The following is a 20,172-nucleotide window of genomic DNA, read 5'->3' on the forward strand; positions in this document are numbered from 1 at the left end:
TCTCCTGTCCCCTCTATTCTGTGTGAACTCTGGTCCCTATTCCCTCTGTCCTAACCCTTTCCCTGTCACCCACTATCTCCCTGTTACCATCTCCCTGTTACGCCTGCTTCACCAGTCCCCCACTATCTCCCTGTCTCCCTCTCTCAGTTGCCCATTATCTCCATGGGAGGAGTGGGGGTGGGGGTGGGGGGCACCAATCAGAATCTTGCCTAGGGCATCAAATTCGGCACTGGTCTCACAATAACCATCAGCTGACTATCCGTGTGCCTTGCTACAGCACAGAGTGCAAAGTTCCTTTAACCATTGGAGCCCCAGGGTGCATGTAACTGTGCCTTAGCAGAAATAAAAACTTGACAGACCCCTAGTCCCTGCATGGATCCTAGGCTTCAGCCTAGTCTTCCTTATGGATAATACGGCCCTGGATCAGTCCTATTCTTGCACCAGCCCCGTGCTACCAGATATAGGCTTCCCTTCCCTGTATGCATTACTAAGAACAGCACTGAGCCGACCACACTCCCATGAGTCAGGGTAGTACTGTGCGATCGCTTTGCCACTGCCCAGTTCATGCCAGAAATGTCCCGTTTCTCTAGCCTCTATACGGGATATTGGGGAGACTTAGTATGATGGGGTATAGATGGGATCCAAAGGAGCCGGTGCACTTTAAATTTCTTCAACTGGGTGTGCTGGTTCCTACCAAAGTTTTCTTCAGTTTCTTTTTCAATTTTTGTTTCTTTCGGTATGCTGTTCGGGCAACAGCATACCTGCACCGTGGGAGTTAGATGTAAGAGCCACTTCCCCACTGCAGGACCACCGTCCTGAGAGGTTGTTGTACAGCGGGGCACTGCGCCTTGGTAGTCACAACCGCAGCACGCTGCAAACCTCTAACATTAGCCTGAAGATGAGATCGGTGGTGAGTACAAACCGGGGACCTCGCTAGAGGGGTCCCCCGGTTCAAAGTGCGGCTGAATGCAGGCGCGGCATACGGGACCCTGATGTTTTTAAGCATAATAGTAGACAGGGGTTAAAGTGAGGGGGAACGAGGTGGAACTGAGTTCCACCACCTCTAATGGTAGGGGGAACTAGTTCCACCACCTCCATTTCCCTGCACAGTAATTCCAACAGAAAAACCTGCCACATCACCTACATCAATAGATGTGTTACTGATGAGCTGCAGCCACCTCCCCCTTCCTCAGGTCCTGGTGGCTCCATGTTCCTCCTCCATCTACAGCCCACCCCTCCTGGTGCTCACACACGCTGCGTCTGTTGGACAGCATTCATCCCCTCCTCAGGGCCCAGTAGCTTCCTTTTCCATCACAGAGCCATGAAAAGGAGCAGGCTCTGTGCATCTGGAAGACAAGATGAGAGGGGGCTGGAGGGAAAGAGAGGTGGGGAAGCTGCTGGAGGGATACAGGGCATGGAGCTGCTGGAAGGACACAGGAGGTGAGCTGCTGGAGTGACAGAGGCAGAGATGTGTATAAGGTGCACTACTGTTGTGGGCATTATGTGTAAGGGGCACTACTACTGTGGGCATTCTGTATATAAGCGGCACTACTACTGTGGGCATTATGTGTAAGGGGCACTACTACTGTGGGCATTCTGTATATAAGCGGCACTACTACTGTGGGCATTGTGTGTAAGGGGCACTACTACTGTGGGCATTCTGTATATAAGCGGCACTACTACTGTGGGCATTGTGTGTAAGGGACACTACTACTGTGGGCATTCTGTATATAAGTGGCACTACTACTGTGGGCATTTTGTGTATAAGCAGCACTTCTGTGGCCATTATGTGTATAAATGGCACTACTGTGGTCATTATATGTAAGGGGCCTGTGCGCCTGCTGGATCTGGGTTGATCCAGTCAGCGCCAGTGGCAGCAGGACAGCGGCAGGAAGCGGGAGCAGGATCCAGCCAGCGGGGATCCAGCCAGCTAAAGTAAGTATATCTGGCACTGTGGGCACATGGCACTGTGGGGGCATATGTGGCACTGTGGGCACACAGCACTGTGGGGGCATATGTGGCACTTTGGGGGCATATGTGGCACTGTGGGCACATGGCACTGTGGGGTCATATGTGGTACTGTGGGCATATGTGGCACTGTGGGGGTATATCTAACACTGTGGGGGCGTATGTGGCACTGTGGGCACATGGCACTGTGGGGGCACATATGGCGCTGTGGGGTCATATGTGGTACTGTGGGCATATGTGGCACTGTGGGGGCATATGTGGCACTGTGGGCACATGGCACTGTGGGGGGCATATCTGGCACTGTGGGAGCATATGTGGCACTGGGGGCATATGTGTATCTGGCACTGTAGGGGCATATGTGGCACTGTTGGCACATGGCACTGTTGGGGCACATATGGCACTGTGGGGTCATATGTGGTACTGTGGGCATATGTGGCACTGTGGGGGCATATGTGGCACTGTGGGGTCATATCTGGCACTGTGGGCACATGGCACTGTAGGGGCATATCTGGCACTGTGGGGGCATATGTGGCACTGTGGGGGCATATGTGGCACTGTGGGGTCATAGCTGGCACTGTGGGGGCATATGTGGCACATGGCACTGGGGGCATATCTGGCACTGTGGGGGCATATGTGTATCTGGCATGGTGGGGGCATATCTGGTACTGTGGGGGCATATGTGTATCTGGCACTGTGTGGGCATATGTGTTTGAGGTTTTTACCTGTGGGGGGCCAATGAGTGATTTCGTGCGAGACAGTCATAACACCCAGTGCAGCAAGGATACGCCCTTTTTATACCACGCCCCCTTTTTTGTTATACCACACCCCTTTTTGTGGCACGCGCCTGCGGCGCGCAAAATTATCCCGCATGAGTAGATCACAAAAGCTTTTCAGCTTTCAAAGTAGATCACCGACTCCAAAAGTCTGGCCACCCCTGATATATAGTATTACAGTGCAGCATTTTGGTCACCCAACAGTATATAGTTGTGTACAGTAGGCCCTTGCTGTATCTTGCAGCTCTGTGTCATTGCAAGTATCCATTCCATATCTGTGCAGCATTTTTGTGAGCAGTATATATAGTATTACAGTGCAGCATTTTGGTGACCCAACAGTATATAGTTGTGTACAGTAGGCCATTGCTGTATCTTGCAGCTCTGTGTCACTGCAAGTATCCATTCCATATCTGTGTTGCATTTTTGTGAGCAGTATATATAGTATTACAGTGCAGCATTTTGGTGACCCAACGGTATATAGTTGTGTACAGTAGGCCATCGCTGTATCTTGCAGCTCTGTGTCACTGCAAGCATCCATTCCATATCTGTGGAGCATTTTTGTGAGCAGTATATATAGTATTACAGTGCAGCATTTTGGTGACCCAACAGTATATAGTTGTGTACAGTAGGCCCTTGCTGTATCTTGCAGCTCTGTGTCATTGCAAGTATCCATTCCATATCTGTGCAGCATTTTTGTGAGCAGTATATATAGTATTACAGTGCAGCATTTTGGTGACCCAACAGTATATAGTTGTGTACAGTAGGCCATTGCTGTATCTTGCAGCTCTGTGTCACTGCAAGTATCCATTCCATATCTGTACTGCATTTTTGCGAGCAGTATATAGTAGGACAGTGCAGCATTTTGGTGATCAGCAGTATAAATATATAGTACAGTACAGCAGGCCATTGCTGTATTTTGCAGCTCTGTGTCACTTCTAGTATCCTGATCAGTGCTCAATATCTGCTGCATTGTTGTGACCAGTATGTATACTGTACTGTGCGACGTGTGTTATACACCTGGTGATTATACATCCTGTAATCTGTACTGAGCGATGTGTGAGATACACCTGGGGGTTATACACCCTATATTATTATTATTATTATCCTTTATTTATATGGCGCCACAAGGGTTCTGCAGCGCCCAATTACAGAGTACATAAATAATCAAACAGGAAACTAGTAACTTACAGTTGATGACAGTATAGGACAAGTACAGGGTAAATACACATAGTTACATCAGCAGATGACACTGGAATAAGTATCAGGTGGCAGAAGACTGCTGGATGTGGTACAGTTGAAGATTATTCAAGTAAGACAAAGGATAAGCACATGAGGGAAGAGGGCCCTGCTCGTAAGAGCTTACATTCTAAAGGGGAGAGGTAGACAGACATGGGTGACACAGATGGGCTACATAGAGAACGTGGAACAGAGGGTTAGGATGAGATTTGGCTGGGTTTGGTGAAGAAGTGGACCCCCAGAAGGCACAAGTCAATACTTAACATTGCAACATTGTACTGGGCTATGCAGGAGAAAATTAAAAATAGGGAAAAATTAAAAAAAAAGAATCGATAACTTCTACCGCTTTCAAAAAGGTCAATGGAAGCTGAAATAATGGACAACTACCTCATGGAAGCCAGATACAGTATGCCAAACAGTACTTAGCAGAGTTAGGAATGAGTGCTTATGAAATACTGTAACATTTTGTCATAATATTTCAGAAACTGCATGGCTGGTCTCTTGCACTCTTTTGCTCTAATACACCACCTGCTTTAGGATTTATATTCAAAAACATTATGTCTCCATAATCCCAAAAACGTCAGTCTTCTTCGAAAGTGGTTTGTTCCTTTGTAAGGGAAAGAGAACAAATGTTCTCAAACAACGGTTTCTCAATTTCTTTTTCCTCTGGGAAGGGATTGTGGATTCGCAGGAATATATGAGCATTTCTGTAATCAGAAATCAGCGACTTTCTACAAATGTTTACGAATAATTCCAGTGATTTTGTCATTTTCTTCCAGTGATTTGAACCAGTAATACCATTGATTAGAACGAATAATTCCAGTGATTTTGTCATTTTCTTCCAGTGATTTGGACAAATAATACCATTGATTAGAACAAATAATTCCTGTGATATTGAGGTGCTTGTGTCGCTTAGCTTAGCTGTCCAGCGACCACAGTGTACCTCTTTTTCTCTTTTCTTTACATCATGTGCTGTTTGGGGCCAATTTTTTTAAGTGCCATCCTGTCTGACACTTCCGTATATGTCCAGTGGTACTGCCATTTGATTTCTCTGACGTCCTAGTGGATGCTGGGGACTCCGTAAGGACCATGGGGAATAGCGGCTCCGCAGGAGACTGGGCACAACTAAAAGAAAGCTTTTAGACTACCTGGTGTGCACTGGCTCCTCCCACTATGACCCTCCTCCAAGCCTCAGTTAGATTTCTGTGCCCGGCCGAGCTGGATGCACACTAGGGGCTCTCCTGAGCTCCTAGAAAGAAAGTTTATTTTAGGTTTTTTATTTTACAGTGAGACCTGCTGGCAACAGGCTCACTGCATCGAGGGACTAAGGGGAGAAGAAGCGAACCTACCTGCTTGCAGCTAGCTTGGGCTTCTTAGGCTACTGGACACCATTAGCTCCAGAGGGATCGACCGCATGGAACTGGCCTTGGTGTTCGTTCCCGGAGCCGCGCCGCCGTCCCCCTTACAGAGCCAGAAGCAAGAAGAGGTCCGGAAAATCGGCAGCAGAAGACATCAGTCTTCACCAAGGTAGCGCACAGCACTGCAGCTGTGCGCCATTGCTCCTCATACACACTTCACACTCCGGTCACTGAGGGTGCAGGGCGCTGGGGGGGGGGGGGGGGGGCGCCCTGAGCAGCAATAAAAACACCTTGGCTGGCAAATATATCACAATATATAGCCCCAGAGGCTATATATGTGATAAATACCCCTGCCAGAATCCATAAAAACACGGGAGAAAAGTCCGCGAAAAAGGGGCGGAGCTATTTCTCTCAGCACACTGGCGCCATTTTCTCTTAACAGTGCAGCTGGAAGACAGCTCCCCAGGCTCTCCCCTGTAGTTTGCAGGCTCAAAGGGTTAAAAAGAGAGGGGGGGCACTAAATTTAGGCGCAATATTGTATATACAAGCAGCTATTGGGAAAAATTCACTCAATATAGTGTTAATCCCTAAATTATATAGCGCTCTGGTGTGTGCTGGCATACTCTCTCTCTGTCTCCCCAAAGGGCTGTGTGGGGTCCTGTCCTCAGTCAGAGCATTCCCTGTGTGTGTGCGGTGTGTCGGTACGGCTGTGTCGACACGTTTGATGAGGAGGCTTATGTGGTGGCAGAGCAGATGCCGATAAATGTGATGTCACCCCCTGTGGGGCCGACACCAGAGTGGATGGATAGGTGGAAGGTATAAACCGACAGTGTCAACTCCTTACATAAAAGGCTGGATGACGTAACAGCTATGGGACAGCTGGCTTCTCAGCCCGCGCCTGCCCAGGCGTCTCAAAGGCCATCAGGGGCTCAAAAACGCCCGCTCCCTCAGATGGCAGACACAGATGTCGACACGGAGTCTGACTCCAGTGTCGACGAGGTTGAGACATATACACAATCCACTAGGAACATCCGTTACATGATCCCGGCAATAAAAAATGTGTTACACATTTCTGACATTAACCCAAGTACCACTAAAAAAGGGTTTTATGTTTGGGGAGATAAAGCAGGCAGTGTTTTGTTCCCCCATCAAATGTGTGAATGAAGTGTGAAAAAGCGTGGGTTCCCCCGATAAGAAACTGGTAATTTCTAAAAAGTTACTGATGGCGTACCTTTTCCCGCCAGGAGGATAAGTTACGCTGGGAGATATCCCCTAGGGTGGATAAGGCGCTCACACGTTTGTCAAAAAAGGTGGCACTGCCGTCTTAGGATACGGCCACTTTGAAGGTACCTGCTGATAAAAAGCAGGAGGCTATCCTGAAGTCTGTATTTACACACTCAGGTACTAGACTGAGACCTGCAGATAGTGCTGCTGCAGCGTGGTCCCTGTCAAACAGGGATACTATTTTGCGAACATAAGACGTCGTCTTATATATGAGGGATGCACAGAGGGATATTTTGCCGGCTGGCATCCAGAATTAATGCAATGTCCATTCTGTCAGGAGGGTATTAGAGACCCGACACTGGACAGGTGATGCTGACTTTAAAAGGCACATAGAGCCTTATAAGGGTGAGGAATTGTCTGGGGATGGTCTCTGGGACCTCGTATCCACAGCAACAGCTGGGAAGAAAATTTTTTACCTCAGGTTTCCTCACAGGCTAAGAAAGCACTGTATTATCAGGTACAGTCCTTTCGGCTTCAGAAAAGCAAGCGGGTCAAAGGCGCTTCCTTTCTGCACAGAGACGAGGGAAGAGGGAAAAAGCTGCACCAGTCAGCCAGTTCCCAGAATCAAAATTCTTCCCCCGCTTCCTCTGAGTCCACCGCATGACGCGGGGGCTCCACAGGCGTAGCCAGGTATGATGGGGGGCCGCCTCAAAAATTTCAGCGATCAGTGGGCTCGCTCACAGGTGGATCCCTGGATCCTTCAAGTAGTATCTCAGGGGTACAAGCTGGAATTCGAGGCGTCTCCCCCCCGCCGTTTCCTCAAATCTGCCTTGCCGACAACTCCCTCAGGCAGGGAGGCTGTGCTAGAGGCAATTCACAAGCTGTATTCCCAGCAGGTGATAGTCAAGGTGCCCCTACTTCAACAAGGACGGGGTTACTATTCCACACTGTTTGTGGTACCGAAACCGGACGGTTCGGTGAGACCCATTTTAAATTTGAAATCCTTGAACACATACATAAAAAAATTCAAGTTCAAGATGGAATCGCTCAGGGCGGTTATTGCAAGCCTGGAGGAGGGGGATTACATGGTATCCCTGGACATCAAGGATGCTTACCTACATGTCCCCATTTACCATCCTCACCAGGAGTACCTCAGATTTGTGGTACAGGATTGCCATTACCAATTCCAAACACTGCCATTTGGACTGTCCACGGCACAGAGGGTCTTTACCAAGGTAATGGCAGAAATGATGATACTCCTTCGAAAAAAGGGAGTTTTAATTATCCCGTACTTGGACGATCTCCTTATAAAGGCGAGGTCCAAGGAGCAGTTGTTGGTCGGAGTAGCACTATCTCGGGAAGTGCTACAACAGCACGGATGGATTCTATACATTCCAAAGTCACAGCTGGTTCCTACCACACGCCTACTGTTCCTGGGGATGGTTCTGGACACAGAACAGAAAAAAAGTGTTTCTCCCGCAGGAGAAAGCCAAGGAGCTGTCATCTCTAGTCAGAGACCTCCTGAAACCAAAACAGGTATCGGTGCATCACTGCACACGAGTCCTGGGAAAAATGGTAGCTTCTTACAAAGCAAAATTCCATTCGGCAGGTTCCATGCAAGAACCTTTCAGTGGGACCTCTTGGACAAGTGGTCGGGATCGCATCTTCAGATGCATCGGCTGATAACCCTGTCTCCAAGGACCAGGGTATCTCTACTGTGGTGGCTGCAGAGTGCTCATCTTCAAGAGGGCCGCAGATTCGGCATACAGGACTGGGTCCTGGTAACCACGGATGCCAGCCTTCGAGGCTGGGGGGCAGTCACACAGGGAAGAAATTTCCAAGGACTTTGGTCAAGTCAGGAGTCGTCCCTACACATAAATATTCTGGAACTGAGGGCCATTTACAATGCCCTAAGTCTGGCAAGGCCTCTGCTTCAAAACCAGCCGGTACTGATCCAATCAGACAACATCACGGCAGTCGCCCTTGTAAACCGACAGGGCGGCACAAGAAGCAGGATGGCGATGGCAGAAGCCACAAGGATTCTCCGATGGGCGGAGAATCACGTCTTAGCACTGTCAGCAGTGTTCATTCCGGGAGTGGACAACTGGGAAGCAGACTTCCTCAGCAGACACGACCTACACCCGGGAGAGTGGGGACTTCATCCAGAAGTCTTCCAACTGTTGGTAAACCGTTGGGAAAGGCCACAGGTGGACATGATGGCGTCCCGCCTAAACAAAAAACTAGATATTGCGCCAGGTCAAGGGACCCTCAGGCAATAGCTGTGGACGCTCTAGTGACACCGTGGGTGTACCAGTCGGTTTATGTATTCCCTCCTCTGCCTCTCATACCAAAGGTACTGAGAATAATAAGAAAACGAGGAGTAAGAACGATACTCGTGGTTCCGGATGGGCCAAGAAGAGCTTGGTACCCAGAACTTCAAGAAATGATATCAGAGGACCCATGGCCTCTACCGCTCAGACAGGATCTGCTACAGCAGGGGCCCTGTCTGTTCCAAGACTTACCGCGGCTGCGTTTGACGGCATGGCGGTTGAATTCCGGATCCTAAAGGAAAAAGGCATTCCGGAGGAAGTCATTCCTACGCTGATAAAAGCCAGGAAAGAAGTAACCGCAAACCATTATCACCGTATTTGGCGAAAATATGTTGCGTGGTGTGAGGCCAGGAAGGCCCCAACAGAGGAATTTCAGCTGGGTCGTTTTCTGCACTTCCTACAGTCAGGAGTGACTATGGGCCTAAACTTGGGTTCCATTAAGGTCCAGATTTCGGCTCTGTCGATTTTCTTCCAGAAAGAACTGGCTTCACTGCCTGGAGTTCAGACATTTGTAAAGGGAGTGCTACATATTCAGCCCCCTTTTGTGCCTCCTGTGGCACCTTGGGATCTCAACGTGGTGTTGAGTTTCCTAAAATCACATAAGTTTGAGCCACTTAAAACTGGATTTGAAATATCTCACGTGGAAAGTGGTCATGTTATTGGCCTTGGCTTCGGCCAGGCGTGTGTCAGAATTGGCGGCTTTGTCATGTAAAAGCCCTTATCTGATTTTCCATATGGATAGGGCAGAATTGAGGACTCGTCCCCAGTTTCTCCCTAAGGTGGTATCAGCTTTTCACTTAAACCAACCTATTGTAGTGCCTGTGGCTACTAGGGACTTGGAAGATTCCAAGTTACTGGACGTAGTCAGGGCCTTAAAAATTTATATTTCCAGGACGGCTGGAGTCAGGAAAACTGACTCGCTTTTTATTCTGTAGGCACCCAACAAAATAGGTGCTCCTGCTTCTAAGCAGACTATTGCTCGCTGAATTTGTAGCACAATTCAGCTGGAGCATTCTGCGGCTGGATTGCCGCATCCTAAATCAGTAAAAGCCCATTCCACGAGGAAAGTGGGCTCATCTTGGGCGGCTGCCCGAGGGGTCTCGGCTTTACAACTTTGCCGAGCTGCAACTTGGTCAGGGGCAAACACGTTTGCAAAATTCTACAAATTTGATACCCTGGCTGAGGAGGACCTTGAGTTCTCTCATTCGGTGCTGCAGAGTCATCCACACTCTCCCGCCCGTTTGGGAGCTTTGGTATAATCCCCATGGTCCTTACGGAGTTCCCAGCATCCACTAGGACGTCAGAGAAAATAAGATTTTACTCACCGGTAAATCTATTTCTCGTAGTCCGTAGTGGATGCTGGGCGCCCATCCCAAGTGCGGATTGTCTGCAATACTTGTATGTAGTTATTGCCCAACTAAGGGTTATTGTTAAGCCATCTGTTGAGAGGCTCAGTTATATTTCATACTGTTAACTGGGTATAGTATCACATGTTATACGGTGTGATTGGTGTGGCTGGTATGAGTCTTACCCGGGATTCAAAATCCTTCCTTATTGTGTCAGCTCTTCCGGGCACAGTATCCTAACTGAGGCTTGGAGGAGGGTCATAGTGGGAGGAGCCAGTGCACACCAGGTAGTCTAAAAGCTTTCTTTTAGTTGTGCCCAGTCTCCTGCGGAGCCGCTATTCCCCATGGTCCTTACGGAGTTCCCAGCATCCACTACGGACTACGAGAAATAGATTTACCGGTGAGTAAAATCTTATTATAATTCCCGACATTACAGACATTTAATTCCAGTGATTTTGTCATTTTCTTCCAGTGATTTGGACCAATAATACCATTGATTAAAACGAATAATTCCAGTGATTTTGTCGTTTTCTTCCAGTGATTTGGACCAATAATACCATTGATTAGAACGAATAATTCCTGTGATTTTGTTATTTTCCTCCAGTGATTTGGACCAATAATACCATTGATTAGAACTAATAATTCCTGTGATATTGAGGTGTTTGTGTCGCTTAGCTTAGCCGTCCAGCGACCACAGTGCACCTCTTTTTCTCTTTTCTTTGCATCATGTGCTGTTTGGGGCCAGGGCTGTTTCTAGCCAATTTGGCTCCCAGTGCGAGATTTCAAAATGCGCCCCCCCCCCCCCATTGACATAAAAAAAAATGCGCCCCCCCTAGATATTTAAAAAAAAAAACATGGGCGTGGTCTCATTAAAATAGGCGTAGCCTCATCTGGTATCATCACGGCCACCACAGGGGGGGGGGGGAAAGTCCCCATTTTAAACATTACGCAGGCAAGAGTCCCCATTTTACATATTGCGGCAGGCACGAGTCCCCATTTTCTCTGACGTCCTAGTGGATGCTGGGAACTCCGTAAGGACCATGGGGATTAGCGGCTCCGCAGGAGACTGGGCACAACTAAAGAAAGCTTTAGGACTACCTGGTGTGCACTGGCTCCTCCCACTAAGACCCTCCTCCAGACCTCAGTTAGATTTCTGTGCCCGGCCGAGCTGGATGCACACTAGGGGCTCTCCTGAGCTCCTAGAAAGAAAGTATATTTTAGGTTTTTTATTTTACAGTGAGACCTGCTGGCAACAGGCTCACTGCAACGAGGGACTAAGGGGAGAAGAAGCGAACCTACCTGCTTGCAGCTAGCTTGGGCTTCTTAGGCTACTGGACACCATTAGCTCCAGAGGGATCGACCGCAGGACCCATCCTTGGTGTTCGTTCCCGGAGCCGCGCCGCCGTCCCCCTTACAGAGCCAGAAGCTAGAAGAGGTCCGGAAAAATCGGCGGCAGAAGACTTCAGTCTTCACCAAGGTAGCGCACAGCACTGCAGCTGTGCGCCATTGCTCCTCTTGTACACCTCACACTCCGGTCACTGATGAGTGCAGGGCGCTGGGGGGGGGCGCCCTGAGCAGCAATAATTAGACCTTGGCTGGCAAAATAATCACAATATATAGCCCCAGAGGCTATATATGTGATAGATACCCCTGCCAGAATCCATAAAAAAGCGGGAGAAAAGTCAGCCGAAAAAGGGGCGGAGCTATCTCCCTCAGCACACTGGCGCCATTTTCTCTTCACAGTGCAGCTGGAAGACAGCTCCCCAGGCTCTCCCCTGTAGTTTTCAGCCTCAAAGGGTTAAAAAGAGAGGGGGGGCACTAAATTTAGGCGCAATATTGTATATACAAGCAGCTATTGGGGAAAATTCACTCAGTTATAGTGTTAATCCCCACATTATATAGCGCTCTGGTGTGTGCTGGCATACTCTCTCTCTGTCTCCCCAAAGGGCTTTGTGGGGTCCTGTCCTCAGTCAGAGCATTCCCTGTGTGTGTGCGGTGTGTCAGTACGGCTGTGTCGACATGTTGATGAGGAGGCTTATGTGGTGACGGAGCAGATGCCGATAAATGTGATGTCGCCCCCTGTGGGGCCGACACCAGAGTGGATAGATAGGTGGAAGGTATTAACCGACAGTGTCAACTCCTTACATAAAAGGCTGGATGACGTAACAGCTGTGGGACAGCCGGCTTCTTAGCCCGCGCCTGCCCAGGCGTCTCAAAGGCCATCAGGGGCTCAAAAACGCCCGCTCCCTCAGATGGCAGACACAGATGTCGACACGGAGTCTGACTCCAGTGTCGACGAGGTTGAGACATATACACAATCCACTAGGAACATCCGTGACTTAATCCCGGCAATAAAAAATGTGTTACACATTTCTGACATTAACCCAAGTACCACTAAAAAAGGGTTTTATGTTTGGGGAGAAAAAGCAGGCAGTGTTTTGTTCCCCCATCAGATGACTGAATGAAGTGTGTGAAAAAGCGTAGGTTCCCCCGATAAGAAACTGGTAATTTCTAAAAAGTTACTGAGGGCGTACCTTTTCCCGCCAGAGGGTAAGTTACGCTGGGAGATATCCCCTAGGGTGGATAAGGCGCTCACACGTTTGTCAAAAAAGGTGGCACTGCCGTCTTAGGATACGGCCACTTTGAAGGTACCTGTTGATAAAAAGCAGGAGGTTATCCTGAAGTCTGTATTTACACACTCAGGTACTAGACTAAGACCTGCAGATAGTGCTGCTGCAGCATGGTCTGTGACCCTGTCAAACAGGGATACTAGTTTGCTAACATAAGAGCATATTAAAGACGTCGTCTTATATATGAAGGATGCACAGAGGGATATTTTACCGGCTGGCATCCAGAATTAATGCAATGTCCATTCTGTCAGGAGGGTATTAGAGACCCGACACTGGACAGGTGATGCTGACTTTAAAAGGCACATAGAGATTCTGCCTTATAAGGGTGAGGAACTGTTTGGGGATGGTCTCTGGGTCCTCGTATCCACAGCAACTGCTGGGAAGAAATTTTTTTACCTCAGGTTTCCTCACAGCTTAAGAAAGCACTGTATTATCAGGTACAGTCCTTTCGGCTTCAGAAAAGCAAGCGGGTCAAAGGCGCTTCCTTTCTGCACAGAGACAAGGGAAGAGGGAAAAAGCTGCACCAGTCAGCCAGTTCCCAGAATCAAAATTCTTCCCCCGCTTCCTCTGAGTCCACCGCATGACGCGGGGGCTCCACAGGCGTAGCCAAGTACGGCGGGGGGCCACCTCAAAAATTTCAGCGATCAGTGGGCTCGCTCACAGGTGGATCCCTGGATCCTTCAAGTAGTATCTCAGGGGTACTAGCTGGAATTCGAGGCGTCTCCCCCCCGCCGTTTCCTCAAATCTGCCTTGCCGACAACTCCCTTAGGCAGGGAGGCTGTGCTAGAGGCAATGCACAAGCTGTATTCCCAGCAGGTGATAGTCAAGGTGCCCCTACTTCAACAAGGAACGGGGTTACTATTCCACACTGTTTGTGGTACCGAAACCGGACGGTTCGGTGAGACCCATTTTAAATTTGAAATCCTTGAACACATACATAAAAAAATTCAAGTTCAAGATGGAATCGCTCAGGGCGGTTATTGCAAGCCTGGACGAGGGGGATTACATGGTATCCCTGGACATCAAGGATGCTTACCTGCATGTCCCCATTTGCCATCCTCACCAGGAGTACCTCAGATTTGTGGTACAGGATTGCCATTACCAATTCCAGACACTGCCGTTGGACTGTCCACGGTACCGAGGGTGTTTACCAAGGTAATGGCAGAAATGATGATACTCCTTCGAAAAAAGGGAGTTTTAATTATCCCGTACTTGGACGATCTCCTTATAAAGGCGAGGTCCAAGGAGCAGTTGTTGGTCGGAGTAGCACTATCTCGGGAAGTGCTACAAAAGCGCGGATGGATTCTAAACATTCCAAAGTCACAGCTGGTTCCTTCCACACTCCTACTGTTCCTGGGGATGGTTCTGGACACAGAACAGAAAAAAGTGTTTCTCCCGCAGGAGAAAGCCAAGGAGCTGTCATCTCTAGTCAGAGACCTCCTGAAACCAAAAACAGGTATCGGTGCATCACTGCACACGAGTCCTGGGAAAAATGGTAGCTTCTTACGAAGCAAAATTCCATTCGGCAGGTTCCATGCAAGAACCTTTCAGTGGGACCTCTTGGACAAGTGGTCGGGATCGCATCTTCAGATGCATCGGCTGATAACCCTGTCTCCAAGGACCAGGGTGTCTCTGCTGTGGTGGCTGCAGAGTGCTCATCTTCTAGAGGGCCGCAGATTCGGCATACAGGACTTGGTCCTGGTGACCACGGATGCCAGCCTTCGAGGCTGGGGTGCAGTCACACAGGGAAGAAATTTCCAAGGACTTTGGTCAAGTCGGGAGTCGTCCCTACACGTAAATATTCTGGAACTGAGGGCCATTTACAATGCCCTAAGTCAGGCAAGGCCCCTGCTTCAAAACCAGCCAGTACTGATCCAATCAGACAACGTCACGGCAGTCGCCCATATAAACCGACAGGGCGGCACAAGAAGCAGGATGGCGATGGCAGAAGCCACAAGGATTCTCCGATGGGCGGAAAATCACGTCTTAGCACTGTCAGCAGTGTTCATTCCGGGAGTGGACAACTGGGAAGCAGACTTCCTCAGCAGACACGACCCACACCCGGGAGAGTGGGGACTTCATCCAGAAGTCTTCCAACTGTTGGTAAACCGTTGGGAAAGGCCACAGGTGGACATGATGGCATCCCGCCTCAACAAAAAGCTAAAGAGATATTGCGCCAGGTCAAGGGACCCTCAGGCAATAGCTGTGGATGCTCTAGTGACACCGTGGGTGTACCAGTCGGTTTATGTGTTCCCTCCTCTGCCTCTCATACCAAAGGTACTGAGAATAATAAGAAGGCGAGGAGTAAGAACGATACTCGTGGTTCCGGATTGGCCAAGAAGAACTTGGTACCCAGAACTTCAAAAAATGATATCAGAGGACCCATGGCCTCTACCGCTCAGACAGGATCTGCTACAGCAGGGGCCCTGTCTGTTCCAAGACTTACCGCGGCTGCGTTTGACGGCATGGCGGTTGAATTCCGGATCCTAAAGGAAAAGGGCATTCCGGAGGAAGTCATTCCTACGCTGATAAAAGCCAGGAAAGAAGTAACCGCAAACCATTATCACCGTATTTGGCGAAAATATGTTGCGTGGTGTGAGGCCAGGAAGGCCCCTACAGAGGAATTTCAGCTGGGTCGTTTTCTGCACTTCCTACAGTCGGGAGTGACTATGGGCCTAAAATTGGGTTCCATTAAGGTCCAGATTTCGGCTCTGTCGATTTTCTTCCAGAGCGAACTGGCTTCACTGCCTGAAGTTCAGACATTTGTAAAAGGAGTGCTACATATTCAGCCCCCTTTTGTGCCTCCTGTGGCACCTTGGGATATCAACGTGGTGTTGAGTTTCCTAAAATCACATTGGTTTGAGCCACTTAAAACTGTGGATCTGGAATATCTCACGTGGAAAGTGGTCATGTTATTGGCCTTGGCTTCGGCCAGGCGTGTGTCAGAATTGGCGGCTTTGTCATGTGAAAGCCCTTATCTGATTTTCCATATGGATAGGGCAGAATTGAGGACTCGTCCCCAGTTTCTCCCTTCGGTGGTATCAGCTTTTCACTTGAACCAACCTATTGTAGTGCCTGCGGCTACTAGGGACTTGGAAGATTCCAAGTTACTGGACGTAGTCAGGGCCTTGAAAATTTATGTTTCCAGGACGGCTGGAGTCAGGAAAACTGACTCGCTTTTTATCCTGTATGCACCCAACAAACTAGGTGCTCCTGCTTCTAAGCAGACTATTGCTCGCTGGATTTGTAGCACAATTCAGCTGGCGCATTCTGCGGCTGGATTGCCGCATCCTAAATCAGTAAAAGCCCATTCCACAAGGAAAGTGGGCTCATCTTGGGCGGCTGCCCGAGGGGTCTCGGCTTTACAACTTTGCCGAGCTGCAACTTGGTCAGGGGCAAACACGTTTGCTAAATTCTACAATTTTGATACCCTAGCTGAGGAGGACCTTGTGTTCTCTCATTCGGTGCTGCAGAGTCATCCGCACTCTCCCGCCCGTTTGGGAGCTTTGGTATAATCCCCATGGTCCTTACGGAGTTCCCAGCATCCACTAGGACGTCAGAGAAAATAAGATTTTACTCACCGGTAAATCTATTTCTCGTAGTCCGTAGTGGATGCTGGGCGCCCATCCTAAGTGCGGATTGTCTGCAATAGTTGTATATAGTTATTGCCTAACTAAAGGGTTATTGTTGAGCCATCTGTTGAGAGGCTCAGTTGTATTTCATACTGTTAACTGGGTATAGTATCACGAGTTATACGGTGTGATTGGTGTGGCTGGTATGAGTCTTACCCGGGATTCAAAATCCTTCCTTATTGTGTCAGCTCTTCCGGGCACAGTATCCTAACTGAGGTCTGGAGGAGGGTCTTAGTGGGAGGAGCCAGTGCACACCAGGTAGTCCTAAAGCTTTCTTTAGTTGTGCCCAGTCTCCTGCGGAGCCGCTAATCCCCATGGTCCTTACGGAGTTCCCAGCATCCACTACGGACTACGAGAAATAGATTTACCGGTGAGTAAAATCTTATTTTACACATTACGGCAGGCAAGAGTCCCCATTTTACACATTACGGCAGGCACGTGTCCCCATTTTACACATTACGGCAGGCAAGAGTCCCCATTTTACACATTACGGCAGGCACGTGTCCCCATTTTACACATTACGCAGGCAAGAGTCCCCATTTTACACATTACGGCAGGCAAGTGTCCCCAATTTACACAGTACGGCAGGCAAGTGTCCCCAATTTACACAGTGCAGCAAGCAAGTGTCCCCAATTTACACAGTGCAGCAGGCAAGTGTCCCCAATTTACACAGTGCAGCAAGCAAGTGTCCCCAATTTACACAGTACGGCAGGCAAGTGTCAAGTGGGGGGGAAGGAAGATAGAGAGACACAACTTACATATGAAGGATCTTCCCGCTCTTCGGGTCGGCCGCCTCTCCTTCCGCGCGCCTCCTCCTTCCAGCTTCCTCGCGCCACCTCCTTCCAGCCCTCCTCTGTCTTCCCGAGTACTCCTGCTCGGGGGGCGGAGTTTCGCGGAATGACGAGATTGCGTCGTGATGTCACGACGCAGCCGTGTCGTTCTGCGAAACTCCGCCCCCCGAGCAGGAGTACTCGGGAAGACGGAGGACAGGGAAACAGGGACCAGCAAAGTGCCGCGGCGGGCGCCCCGTGCGGTTGCACGGCTCGCCCGCCGCAAGAAACGGCACTGTTTGGGGCCAATTTTTTGAAGTGCCCTCCTGTCTGACACTGCAGTGCCACTCCTAGATGGGCCAGGTATTTGTGCCGCCCTCTTGGGTCACTTTGCTTAGTCATCCAGCGACCTCGGTGCAAATTTTAGGACTAAAAATAGTATTGTGATGTGTGAGGTGTTCAGAATAGACTGGAAATGAGTGGAAATTGTGGTTATTGAGGTTGATAATACTATAGGATCAACATTACCCCCAAATTCTATGATTTAAGCTGTTTTTGAGGTTTTTTTGAAAAAAAAAACACCCAAATCCAAAACACACCCGAATCCGACAAAAAATTTTCAGGGAGGTTTTGCCAAAACGCGTCCGAATCCAAAACACGGCCGCGGAACCGAATACAAAGCCAAAACACAAAACCCGAAAAATTTCCGGTGCATATACATCCAGTCTTTACTGTGCAGTGTTATATCTATTGTTTACAGAGCTATATATAAGCTAGTCCAGTGCAGTATTATTGTTTGTAATAACCGCTGCATTGTACAACTGTGACTATATGTGTGTGCATTAGCTTGCTGGGTGATTTTCATTTCGTGTCTCTCACTCAACTTGCTCTCCCTATATTCTATAACCTGAGGGGGCTTGGTGCGTCAGGTTTATAATAATATAATATAGGATATTCACAAGATATACTCTAATTGTATTTTTCTCTGTGATTTTAGTCACCATATCTCTCCTGTATCCCTGTTGACATACACGCAGTGGTTTGGGTCAGGTATTGTGCTGCTGACAATTGTACTGTGTTACCTGATATTGCAAGTTATATCATGTCTGCTTCTGAGGGTAACAATTCTGGGGCTGAACACACTAGCAGTGTTGCTTACGCCACAGGTACCTATGAGGAAAATATAGCAGCTGAGGGCTCTGGTTCTGGGGGCTCCTTGCCCCCCAGTGGGACTGTGGCAACGGGGGTCCATAATGACCCGCCGTGGGCTACTTTCTCCACACTTCTGAAGACGTTAGTTACTGTTAGGTTCCTGGTGCTCAGAACAAGGGAGATGTTATGAAGCGAGTCCAGAGCACCAGGACGTAATGCTGGGAAAGGGGAATGGAAAGGGAATAGCCCCTGGCGCCCTATCTCCGTTGTCTCACCCGTGCTGTCAGTACACTCTTGCGAGACTATGGATGCTTGAGCCCATGGCAGCCACGTTTGAAGGGCGGATTACGTCTGCCCAACTTCGATGCCCCCTCAGGTCTTAATGAGAGACAAAGAGTGAACCGAGACAGGGTGATAACAAGGGGCCCTCTGACTAAACAACAAGGCCAGGGGCTACTAACAAACCTAAAACCAAAGTATGTGCGGCTTGCCGCCAAAGGAAAAGAACAAAGGAAATGCTGACCACACGCCGACACAATACTTTTGTGTACCGGCGGTGACAGCATAAGCAGAACCCTCTGCAAAACACCAGTGACAGAAATAATAAGGGAATACAGCGGCCGAGGCCGACGGACGCGGCCGTGCCGCTACTCACGGAACCGGTACGAATACTGGCAAACGGACAGGAACTCCCAATGCTGCTGACACAGACTCTCAGAACTGGAGGACAGGCAGAATCCCAAACGACAGACCGGTGGACACCAAGAAGCCAGAAACTTGCACAGGCAACGGTACTGGACCTCAGGACAGGAACGCCTCACGGCAGGACACAGGATCAGACATAGGAATCGACACAGGGACTGACACAGGAATCGACACAGGAAGCTCAGGAACTAGCAGGAACCAAGCTCAGAACTCAAGCAGACTGCAAACCAAGGAATATCACCAGCATCTGTGAATTGCAAACAGCCAGCATATAACAGAGAGGCCTAATTAATAATCCCATGCAGCTGCCTTGTTGCATGATTCCAAACTGACCAGATGCAATTAGCAGCCAGGTGAGGCTGAACACAAGGGAACAAGCTGCAATTACACAGACTCACCAGCGGCAGCAGACAAGAGTATTCTAAAACAGAGCAACAGGAAATCCTGGCATGCAAGACAACTTTATAAACATAAAATAGGAATGAACCACTACCTGTGGTTCATAACAGTATCCCCTCCTTAAGGGTGAGCTCCGAGCACCCCATGACACCCACGGGGAACATAAACAGAAGTATAACATGAAATACAGAACAAAACTGCAAAACAGGAATGAGCCACAGCCGTGGCTCATAACATTACCCCCCCCCCCCCTTGAGGAGGGGTCAAAAGACCCCAAAATTCAGGGGATACAAAAAAAAAAAACCCGACACACTGGTCTAACAGACAAGAAAACAAAAAACAAGCTGTAGCAGCAACTTGTAACAGTGCCCTCCCCTTGATGGTGGCCACTGGACACAAGACAAGGGGGAAAAAAAACCTTTTTTTTTTTATCAAGGCAAGAGTCAAAAATTATTTCTTTTTCTTCTTCTTCTTTTTACAAAGCTCTTTAGGTCTGACCAAGGTAATTCCCCAAACATTGTCTGAACTGATGGTACCACCCAGCAAGGCTGCGTTCAAATCAGAGACAGGTCTCTTACCCTTGGGAGCTGAACTTTCTGGTAAAGTACTATTATTAGAAGAAGAAGTCAAAAAAGCACATCCTGCAGTC

General features: G+C 48.9%; 1 protein-coding gene across 1 annotated transcript in view; it reads left to right on the forward strand.

Moving 5' to 3' along the window:
• Positions 1–757: 757 nt before the first annotated feature.
• LOC134947501 (AT-rich interactive domain-containing protein 1A-like) overlaps positions 758–20,172 on the forward strand; it is a 66,647-nt gene continuing 47,232 nt past the window's right edge. The window contains exon 1 of the mRNA XM_063935567.1: positions 758–910. Coding sequence (XP_063791637.1) covers positions 899–910 — 12 coding nt within the window. The 5' untranslated portion in view covers positions 758–898. The remainder of the gene's footprint in view (positions 911–20,172) is intronic.

Source organism: Pseudophryne corroboree, chromosome 8 (genome assembly GCF_028390025.1).
Source record: "Pseudophryne corroboree isolate aPseCor3 chromosome 8, aPseCor3.hap2, whole genome shotgun sequence".
Lineage (NCBI taxonomy): Eukaryota > Metazoa > Chordata > Amphibia > Anura > Myobatrachidae > Pseudophryne > Pseudophryne corroboree.